Genomic DNA, 11,011 nt, shown 5'->3' on the forward strand with positions numbered 1-11,011 from the left:
CGGGCCTCCCGGCAGCCCTCGATCGCCCTCCCATCCAGCGGTCCCCCCACCGCTGGCCGTCGGTCTGCGCGGCGGCGGCGGCGGCGGATGGAGCTGGGCTCCGGGAAAAAGGCTGTCACCAGGTCCCCTCTGATTGGACGGCCGAAGAGTCCCCGCGGGCGCCTCTGCACCTTGCAGCAGGAGCGGCGCGAGTGGGAGGGAGAGCGCTCGGCAGCCGGGCCCCCCGCGCCGCCGCGCGGAGGGTGGGGGAGGGGCAGGAGAGCCGGGAGGGGGGAGGGCAGCGGGGGAGGCGGGGCCGAGGCGGGACCCAGTGGCCCCGCGCAGGACCGGGAGGCTCGGCCACCGGCCCGCTGCGGGACGGACGCGCGAGCTGGAGCAGCACCGAGGCGGCGGCGGCGGCGCGAGCGGACCCCCGGGCGGGGCGGCGCGGGCCGGGCTGCGGGCGCAGCCTCCGGTCCGGCGAGCCCTCGGGCCCCGGAGGCGCGGCCATGGCTGAGCTCAAGTCGCTGTCGGGGGACGCGTACCTGGCTCTGAGCCACGGCTACGCGGCGGCGGCGGCGGGCCTCGCCTACGGGGCGGCCCGGGGCCCCGAGGCGACCCGCGGCTACGGCACGCCGGGCCCGGGCGGCGACCTCCCCGCAACGCCCGCGCCCCGCGCCCCGGCCGCGGCGGCCGAGAGCAGCGGCGAGCAGAGCGGCGACGAGGACGACGCCTTCGAGCCGCGGCGGCGGCGGCGCGGGCCTGGGGGCGCGGCGGACGGGCGGCGGCGGCCCCGGGAGCAGCGCTCGCTGCGGCTGAGCATCAACGCGCGAGAGCGGCGGCGCATGCACGACCTGAACGACGCTCTGGACGGGCTGCGCGCCGTCATCCCCTACGCGCACAGCCCGTCGGTGCGCAAGCTCTCCAAGATCGCCACGCTGCTGCTCGCCAAGAACTACATCCTCATGCAGGCGCAGGCCCTGGACGAGATGCGGCGCCTCGTGGCCTACCTCAACCAGGGCCAGGGCCTGGCCGCGCCCGTGGCCGCCGCCCCCTTGACGCACTTCGGCCAGGCCGCCGTGTTCCCCTTCTCTGCCGGCGCCGCGCTGCCCTGCCCGGACAAGTGCGCCGCCTTCTCCGGGACTCCCTCGGCGCTTTGCAAGCACTTTAACGAGAAGCCGTAAGGGCCCCGAGCCGCCCCCTTCCGCCGCACGCCCCCCATTTCCCCTGCCGCCCAGACTGTGTCACCCCGCCCCTACCGGATCCCGCCCGGGGGAGAAGGCGGCCCGACCTCGCTCCAGCCCTTGCGCCACGAACAGTCGGGCTCGCGGGAAAGGCAAAGCCCATCCGGGCGCTGGATTGAACGGGAGAGCTGGCCTCTGGAATCTAGCCGCGGAGCCCGCAGCGCCTACCCGGCACCCTCCCGCCTCCCCCAGCCATCGACCTTGAGGACGGCATGGGGGTGACCAACCGTGGTCTCATCTGGGCACCGCCGCTCACCCTCAGAAAGAAAACCAGGGCGGCAGTGGGAGCGGGGACCGGCACACCCTGGCACGGATGTGCCTCCCCAGAGCCGCCCAGGGACTCGCGAAGCCCAGGGACAGAGCGGAGCCCTGCTTGGCGAGTTGTGGCCCCCTTGTTGGGCCGCTGGCGACGGCTGCTCTTGCCAAACCCCAAGGTAGCCGTCTGCTTGGCCGTGTTCCTGGGGTCGAGCCTCAGCGCCTCACTCGGTTTCTCCCGCCTCTGCCTGCTCCACGGCCCCAGCGCCGCAGCAGCGGAGAGCTCCTGGATGCGCCCAGACCTGGCGCCGCAACTGTCGTTTGCAAAGGAGCTGGACCTTGGAGACAAGACCCTGGGCCGGTAGCTTTTCGGCTTTCCCAAGTCTGTTACGTTTATTTTCCTGCCTGCCTGGAGGTGTCTGCCTCTGGGGAGGGCGTGGGCTTGGAGCAGATGCTACCGCCTGGTGCCTCCAAGTCTGCATAATGTGTCCCCTCAACAGCCCAGGGACCCCCAGCCACTGCTGCCCCCACAGGGCGTTCCTGCCGCGGCACCAGTGGAGCTGGTGGAGCTGGATGGAGACCAGTGCGTGCCCTCTGCTTAAAGGCGGCTGCCCCGAGGCGAGGCCCTGGGGTGTCAGGGGACGGCTTGGTCTGGCTCCGGTGACCACCCGAGCCTCCTCCCCACCAACCCCGCGTGTTTCCGGGACAGGAGACCAGGCCGAGGTGAGTGTGCTGGTTGGGGTCTCGGCCTGGCCAGGGGTAACAGGGTCTCTTTTAGTGTCATTGTGTCGATGGGGTCTGTGTCTTTTTTGTCAGTGTGCCACCAGCCGGGTCCAAGTGCCACGCGCAGCCGGCCACCCGCCCTGGGGACCGAGCTGTCGGCGCTGGTTTGCGCCAGAGCGGTCCTGCGACAATATTCGGCTTTATTAACCCAATTTCCTCGGCTGTCGCTAATGCTATGCTAATAGGAAGAGGACCTGGCCCTACAAAGTGGCCTGTCTACAGCAGTTAACTTTAATTAATACGTTTCCAAAGGCCCTTTTGTATTTGCAAAATGAAGTGTGATTAAGCCTTATTCATAAAGACATATGCTGAATACTGGTTTTTGCTAATTTCCATACTTATTGTTTTTTCCCCCCATAACGGACTAGTTTATCAGTTTTGCACGTTAAAAAACTGGTTGGAAACTCTGTCTCAAATCGCTTCTAGACAGCTACGTTCTCAGGTGTCATGAACTTGCAGAGTCATTTCAAGCGGCCCTAAATTCAGCTTTGTAAATTACTTTTCATGATCGGAAACGGCAGAGTTGCTTATTCTGGTTGAGGCCAGACATGTTCAGTCCACCCTTTACATTCAGAAAAAATGTATTTGATTGCAACTAATTTTTTAAATGATATGATGAAATTTTAACATCAAATCGAACAGTGCTCATTTGTGATTGAACTCATAATTTCAGTTTTCAAGGAATTGTGTCAGTTTGGGCGACATGCTTTTAAGTCAGAGTCGAGGCTCAGCAGGTTAAGGCTCTGGCGTTGTCGCTGGTGTGGCACGGGTTCAGTCCCTAGCCTGGCAACGTCTGTGCGATACTGGTGTGGCAAAAGAAAAAAAAAAAATCGCAGCATCTAAGATGCAGACAGCTGATCCGTAAGCAGCTACTCAGCTGTATGTGAAATAATAAGAAAAAGGTGAAGGAAAAAATCTCTCTGCCCCCTTTCAGGTGAAAAATAACCCATTTTTAAACGAGCCATTTAAGTCATCATAACTCCTTCCAATAACTTCACTTAAGTAAAAGTTAAATTCAATCTAAACATTTTTTAAAGCTGCAAAAACTCTTCTCCAGCCTCTCAGCGTGCAGGTCCCTGGGGTTAGTGGAGGAATGGTTCAAAGTGGAATTAGGTCGTTTCTTGACAGCTAACCAAGCAATCCAGTCAATCGGAATAAATGGCCGTCGGCTCCTCCCAAGTTTGCAGCAAACTCCTCGTGCTAAGAGAGCCTGGGCATTGGAAGAACTTTCCCAGCACAAAATGTCTAACACTCCCCGCCACGGCCGCGTGCCCCGAATATAATCAACCCGGGCCGTGTTGGCATTGCCTGCGTTATAAGCCAGAGCCTCTCTGGAAACTTCTGATGGGGGTCGAGTGTCTTCCCCGAAGGCTTGCTCTCCCGCAGGGCTGGCACGAGCTGCTGGGGATGTGCTTGAAAAAGCTCATCACCCCGCAGCTGACCCCGAGTTCACCTTTCTCCAGCCGTCGGGGAGGAATGAAATAGGAAAGAGCTTTGCCGGTGGCTTGGATGTGAGCTGCCTCTTCAAGATCCCGCTTAGGAAGGGAAGATGCACCTGCTGTGACCAGTGGAGCAGGTGTCTTGTGTTAGGCGGGATCCAAGCCGCGTCTGCGACCTACCCCACAGGTCACGGCAGCACCGGATCCTTCACCCACGGAGCAAGGCCAGGGATCGAACCTGGAATTTCATGGTTCCTAGTCGGGTTCGTCTCGAACGCGCCACGACGGGAACTCCAAGTGTCCTGTTAACAGTGGAGGACCGAGATGTTAACAAGAGCCCTTGCCACCGCGGCTGCCCCAGCAGAGTGCCGGCCACATGTGGAATCTTAGTTTCTGGCGGCCAAGTGACAAAAGGAAATAGAAGCAGGTGACTTTTATTTATCCCAGCAAACCCCAGCTATTATCACTTCAACATGCAATCCATGTCTTTATGTTAGGAGTTCCCATCACGGCTCAGCGGAAATGAATCTGCCTAGTATCCATGAGGACACAGGTTCGATCCCCGGCCTCGCTCAACGGGTTAAGGATCCAGCATTGCCGTGAGCTGTGGTGTAGGTCGCAGACACGGCTCGGATCTGGCGTGGCTGTGGCTGTGGCGCAGGCCGGCAGTCACAGCTCCGAATGGACCCCTAGCCTGGGAACCCTCACATGCCACGAGTGTGACCCTAAAAAGAAAACATACATTTCTTATTTGTTGTATTTGTTCTCATTTAAAATGTTTTTGTAACCAACATTTTCAAATGATTAAGGAGATATTTTATTCTCTTTTGTGTTTTCAAACCCCAGCGTGTTCTGCCCTCAGCGTCTGCCTCAGTTCAGAACAGCCCTGTTTCAAGCGCTCAATGGGGCTCGTGGCCAGTGGGGCTCGTGGCCGCCACGGTCACGGCAAAGGAACAGCACAGTGACAGCGGGTCCTCCGCGCTCCCACCGAGGGGTGGTCTGGAGCCAACAGAGCCTCTTCTCCTACCGACCCCGCCAACGAGGGGCTCGGCCGCGCTGGCTGCTCGTTGCTTGAGCAACTCACAGACCAAGACTCCTTCACGCTCAGGTTACGAGCCCGCGAGGCCTGGGGGCTCCGTCGCGGGCTCCGTGGGCCAGAAGAGGCGAGCTGCCCCGCCGGGGTCCTGCGCCCGCTTTTGTTCAGTGACCGGCGTGGCCGACGTGGCCAGCGTGGCCCCAGTGCTTCTGGCTTCTGGCGGCGCCCGCGATTCTTTATGTCCACAGAGCTTTCTCTTCCTCCTTAGGAGACCCACGCATCTAAAACGGCACCCTGGTCTCCGGCGACAGGTAAGGGCGTCTAGCCTCCGAGGCAGAGCCCTGCCCACGCCTGGCTCTGCCCCCAGGGCCCGGGAGGACGGCCACGCCATGGCCGCCCAGCCCACGCGGGGTCATGACAGACCCTCACGGCCCAGGCACGTGGCTTCTGCCGCTGCTTTTTGTTGATTTCGTCCCAAAGATGGGGTTTCCTGTTCACTCACACAGATGTCCCAGGGTCCTGAGGGAGCCTTCTCGACCTTACGAGCGAGTGCAGACACTTGCTTTGCCAAATTCGCCTGTCTGTTGCCTTGCAGGTTGGGGACGCTCTAAGAGGAGGCCCTGCCTCGTGGGGACAGACGCTGCTCTCCTAAAGCAATGGGGAGACGCACCGGCCACCACTCCAGCTGGCACGGCAGGCCTTGCGCCTCCCTCAGCCGTCTGAGAAAACTCCCACCGAAGCCTCGGAGCAGAGGCTCCTGGGCCCTGGTTAATCCAGCAGAGTGATTACAGCAATTTTATCATGTGAATTCGCTTGTGATATGTTTTAGTCTTTAATCGCTTTTGGCGTCCCATTGAAAGGGATAGAAACAGAGGGATTTACAAAGTATTAAATCATTTCTCTAACAATTACCTCTCCAGGCTCATAACTCTGGACGTAATATTCCAGCTCCCCAGCCGAAGTCCGTTCTGGAAAATTAGGAAGTGCGTACACATGTGCAGGTTTAACCCCAAAGGAACAAAGCCCACGTGACCGTAGCTGCAGAAAGACGGAAATAATTAGCGGAGTTACCTTCGATCCAGCGTCGCCCCGGTTTTACAAGGGCTGTGTGTTTCCCTGTCTGAAAGTGCCTGAGGCTCATGTATTCCCGTGAGGGTGTAAGAGCTTTTTTTGCGGCTCCCTGTGCGGGAAGACGGCCGGAATCACCGTGAGGTTAAGGTGAGGGTAGCCTTGTGAAATGCACGCATGCCAGGGGTCCCTGAATGGACGGCCGTTTCTCTTCCGTGGCCGGCCCTGGGGAGCCACCCGGCTGTTGCCTGGTCGGGACACAAAGACAAGCTGCCTGTGGCTCCAGGCACCTGTTTCCTGGGGACGCAGCCCTCCGAATGCAGCGCAGAGCCCAGCCTGGGCCTGGCCGATGGCCTCTGTCCCCCACGACCCTCGAGGCCTCCTGGGTGCCAGCCAGCACGGGGGAGCCACCGGGGCTGCACGCGGTCCTAGCTCGAGGCTGCGCAGGGAGCGCTCTCCTGCCCGCTGAAAACGGCCCGGGCTCCCCGCCAGCCTGCCTTCGCCTCCAAGCTCCGTTTTGTCTCCGCGATGAGTCCACAGTCAGTTGCTCTCCTGGGGGCCCTGATTGGGCCTGACGGGAGCCCCGTTTCCGGGTTCCACGTGGCCAGCCCTGGCTGCCCTAATGAGGCCCAGGCCAGCCGGGGAATCTGCCTTCAAACCTGAGACGCAGTCGGCCCCGTGAGGCTCTCCGATGGCCACAAGGCAACTGACAGGAGGTGTTTTTGTCGCTTGCCTCACTCTGCAGCCGGCTGGCTCGCGGCACCAGAGCTGTGTCCGCGGCCCTCCCAGCTCTGCCCTGCCTTTGAGGATTAAAGTCCCGCAGCTCCTGCACGCAGACGGAGCTGGCAGACACCAGGGCTCGTGAGTCAGGGTCTCGAGGTCGGGCCCAGCCTGCATCTGCCCAGGGATCCGACGGGAATCAGCCAGCTGGAGAGGGCTCACGCGACCAGGCCCACGTCACCACCAAGCAGGCAGGAGCCAGGTCCCCTCCACCAAAGGATGGAAGGTTTGCGCAGAGCAGCCTGGACACCGCCCACGGGCCACAAGCTGGTCAGGAGCCAGCTGACCCCTGTGGCGCAGACACGCCTGCGGGTTTTAGCAAGAGGACTCGGAAACCCCACCGTCCGTGGGTCGCGTCCGGACTGCGGGTCGGGGGAGCTGCGTCTCAGCATCTGGGCGTGAAGACCCTCTTCCCCTCCGGCACCTCCCTGACCAGCGATGCCAGCGTCCCCCGGTTCTCCCCCGCTGAGGATCCTGGGAAGGCAGAGTCTTCCCTTCAGACAGCAGACGCACACGCGCGCGCACACAGGAGGGTGTTTATTTTATATTCAGGAGTCTGGATGTCCACGAGAAAGGAAAGCCTTTCACCTGCTGCCAGGACTTGACAGTGACTGCCCTTCGCCCGCCCTTCGGCGTCTCCTCCGGGCTGTGGGGTCAGCAGGAGGCTCTCTGTCGGCTCTGCCGCCACCTTCGTGACTGGGGCTGCTGGATGGCATGGAGAACGCCGTCCAGGAACAGAGGACGCCGCTGCCAGGCCGCGGCTCACACATCCGGCTCACTCTTCCTCTCAGTGGACAACAAGCTGGAACAGCTGTTTCCTCGGCCTGAGTGTCGTCTGCACTCGCACACGTGTGCACGCATGTGTGTGCACACGCATCCTGCATGTGTGTGTGTGCGTGCATGAGAGCGTGTAGTGGAAAGTCACGCAGTAAACCGTCCCATCCCCTGCCAAGGCCACATCGCGCCTGCGGGGATGGGGGTTGCACTGCCAGCGGCTATCCTGGATGGTGGGGGGGGCGCTGGGCGCAGCAGTCACGGAGCCTGAGAGGGGTGGTCTCCAGCTGGCTTCAGGGGACAGTCTCACTGTGGCCACAGTCGGGAGTGACTCTACAGAGAGGCGTCAAGAACCATGCGGAGGGGGCATCCCTCGGGCTGCCGTCCCTTCCAGGTCACCCAGCCTGGCCTCAGCGCTGGGCCCTCCCCACTTAACCCGTGGCCCATCCCGGTTTCCGCAGAGCAGAGGGAGGCCCTCTTCCTCCTCGTCCAGGGCCTGGCGAGGCAGCGGGGGCACCAGGGGGCTGAGCTGAGGTCCCAACGCATGGCTTCGCCCGTCCCCCAGCCCCTGCGCCCAGCAGCTTCGGGGCTCCATGTCTGTGACAACAAAGGGCGCTTTGCTGAAGGGCACGGTCCCCTCGGGCCCCCTGAAGAGGCCGCAGGTGGAGGAGACAGGGGGCGGCCCTCCCAGAGGGGGCGTCCTCCCGTCCCTCTGCCCATTGCGGTGTCCGCGTTCCTCGTGTTGCGACACCGGACTCACCTTCTCGACCACTTTCAAGTGCGATTCAGCAGCGTCAGGTGCGTTCAGATGTCGCGCAGCCACCTGTTTCCAGGGCTGTGTTACTGCCCACGACTGGATTATTCCAAACCAGGCCCGTCGGTGAGAAATTTACACGCAGTAAGATGCACCCCTTTGATGCCGCCCCTCGGATGCTGGGAACGGGTGTGAGTCACGGCCGGTCAGGACAGAGAATCTGGCCGTCAACCCGGAAAGCCCTCTTGCTCACCTGCTGCCGCTTTCTGGCCCGCAGGGTCGCTTTTGCCAGAGCGTTGTCTACGGAGCTCACGGGGTGTGAGTTTTGGGGCCTGCCCTCTGTCGCTCAGCGTGACCTCAGAGGCCACCGTCTGGGAAGTGGGGAGGTGAGCTCAGTGGCCGTAGGAGGAGCCTCCTAACCCCCAGCCTCATCCCCCCACCGAGGGCTGCGGGCCGTCGTCAGCGAGATCCCACTGTGCCCACCGTGGCGCTTTGAGCGTCAGGGGCCGTCTGGATTTTACAGAAGGATCCCCGCCCCGCGTGAGCCTCTGTGACGGAGAGAGACTTTGAGGGATGAAGGGAGCAGCGCAACCGCGGTCTTTAGGGGAAGGTCTCCAAGGATGGCCCTGCCAGCAATCCCGGGCAGCCCCGGACGAGGCCAGAATCCACGGCGCCCTGGATGCCAGTCGCCCCGACGGGGTGAGGGGCGGTGAGGGTTGGGGAAGGAGTTGCAGAGGCAGCCAGGCCAGGAAAGCCGAGGGAGTGAGAGGACATTGCCGCTGAGCTGCCCCGATGGCCGCTCGCCTCCAGGGAGGGGCCGGACCGCGTGGGTGTGCGGTGGGCGCCCTTAGGCCCGGATGGACGGAGATGGCCGCGGGGACCGGGCGCCGGGCGGCAGGTACCCCATGATATCACTGTTGCATGAGCTCGGCACCCCGGGCGGTCGCTAAGCTGCCTGTCAGTTAGCGTTAACCAGGAGACACGCAGCCCCTTGCTGGGAACCACGGAAGATAAAGCAGAGACAGAGGACTCTGGTGAGGAAGCAGGAATCGCTTCTGCCAGGGAGAAGGGACCCCGGCCGGGGGACAAGTGGCCAGAGGAGACACGTCCCGCAGCCATTGTCTCCACAAACTGGGAAGGCGGCCAAGGGCTTTCTGCTGGTGTGCTTGTTTGATGGAGAAAACGTATGAAGTCTCTAACAGGCAAAGTGAGGTTAACGGGCCGTCAGGTCGGGGTAAACGGCGCGACCACCCGGGACAAGGGCCCCCAGCACGCCGCCTGCGTTGTCCCGCTCGGACCCCTGCGTGCCCAGGCCAGAGCCGTCAGCGGGAAGCTATCTTCACAAACAGGAGGCATTTATAACCCCCTGGTGGCAGCTCAATTATTGGCTCGGCGGCGAGCAGACATCATGGATGAGGCTGTGATTGAATTTCCTCCTGTAACGACCCTAAGTAAATCTTTGCAATTTTCATTTTGTGGAGATTTAATATAGATGGGTGCCCTGTGGTTGGCTCCCCTTTTAATCCAACATCACTCATTAGATGGAGACGGGCAGACGTTGGTGGGCGAGGCCTGTGGGCTGAGCTGCGGACTGGCCAGCGAGAGCAGGGCCAGATGGACGGCTGCTGCCCTCCTTCTGCCACGGACGCTAATCTGAAACCTGGACCCGCTTCCACCACATCACTCACAGGAAATGCCCCAAAATTCCGGGGGGGGAGACCCGGTCCGCGGTCCACGCCGCTCTCCCCGGGTGCCGCTGGCCCAGAGCCTGCATGGGACGCATGGGCCAGCACGTCCCCCAACCCCCACCCAGGTCTGCTCCGTGCAAAGCCCCCTGGAAACGGGTGGGCTTCCCTGCCCACCTGGGCGCACAGCCCAGCTGGGGTTGCCAGTGAAACGCCAGCCAGTTGTTTGTAACAAGACTGTCGGAGATAATTGCGTGGCAAGTACTTACACTGAAAATGTGTTTCCTGATTATCTGAAATTCAGAGGTTTTTTTTTTCCTTTTTTGGCCACCCCGCAGCATATGGCGTTCCCAGGCCAGGGATCAGATCTCGGCCGCAGTTGTGTCTTAAGGGGCAGCTGCGGCAACGCCATATCCTTTACCCGCTGCGTCAGGCGGGGGATGGAACCCGCGTCCCAGTGCTCCCAAGATGCCGCTGACCCTGTTATACCCCAGGGTGTCCTGTACTGTCCCGGGCTGCTCTGGCACGGTGCCCAGCCCCCGCACGCTTCCCGCTGGGCCTCCCCGCACCACACTGGCCGGGTTTGCTCACGTGGCTGGGACTCCGCCCCGGGACCCTTCCTCCAGAGACCCGTGGGTTTCCTGGGCGCCAGACGAGCTGCAGAATAGCAGTCCCAGCACCAAGTGAAAACACGGGGCCCAGGTTCCAAAATGATTAAGAACTTCAGTGACCGCCTTCTGGGGGGTGGGGGCTCCAGGTGCATCACTCGCTCAGGCCACTGCCCATCGAGCCGCCCTGCTGCGGGTGGGGGCACGCAGAGCAGCCCGCACCCTGCCCGGGCCGCATGCCCAGAATGGATCCCTTCCTCCCACCCGCCTCTCCTCCATCCCGCAGGGCCCTTCTCCTCAGCAGCCCAGAGACGCCGCACACGTTCTGACACAGGTACACACAAACGTGCACACGTCGCACACACAGGCGCGCCCGCTGGACGCTGCTCATTCGGGGACGTGGGGACAGGTGCTCTGAGTGGAAAGGCAAGCTGGCCGCTTCTAGCCTCAGGGGACAGGTGCAGGCCTTGGGCCAGCAGTCCTGCGTGGGACCGCACCGCTCAGCAGAAAGGCGTGTCCCGGGCCTCCAGCCAGCACGGGGTCGGCCAGCCCTTCGGCCACGCCCTGGGGACAGAGCCAGGACAATCACACAGGCCGGATTCGGGC

At 62.0% G+C, this 11,011-nt stretch overlaps 1 protein-coding gene across 3 annotated transcripts; it reads left to right on the plus strand.

Annotated features, from left to right (window-relative positions):
• The first annotated feature begins 442 nt into the window (after positions 1-442).
• Positions 443-9,583, plus strand: BHLHE23 (basic helix-loop-helix family member e23). 3 transcript variants are annotated; one of them, XR_007133775.1, is made up of 3 exons: positions 1,183-2,201; positions 4,547-5,047; positions 5,657-9,583. XR_007133775.1 is itself a non-coding variant. In XM_047770665.1 (3 exons), the coding sequence occupies exons 1-3, from the start codon at positions 1,962-1,964 to the stop codon at positions 5,386-5,388; spliced, it is 798 nt and encodes a 265-aa protein (XP_047626621.1). In that variant the 5' UTR covers positions 1,183-1,961; the 3' UTR covers positions 5,389-9,583. The 3 variants fall into 3 exon arrangements, 2 of the variants coding, with proteins under 2 accessions (XP_047626623.1, XP_047626621.1); XM_047770665.1 differs by having other exon boundaries at positions 5,332-9,583; XM_047770667.1 differs by having other exon boundaries at positions 443-2,201; positions 4,547-9,583.
• The last annotated feature ends 1,428 nt before the right edge of the window (positions 9,584-11,011 follow it).

This window comes from Phacochoerus africanus, chromosome 3 (assembly GCF_016906955.1).
Source record: "Phacochoerus africanus isolate WHEZ1 chromosome 3, ROS_Pafr_v1, whole genome shotgun sequence".
Lineage (NCBI taxonomy): Eukaryota > Metazoa > Chordata > Mammalia > Artiodactyla > Suidae > Phacochoerus > Phacochoerus africanus.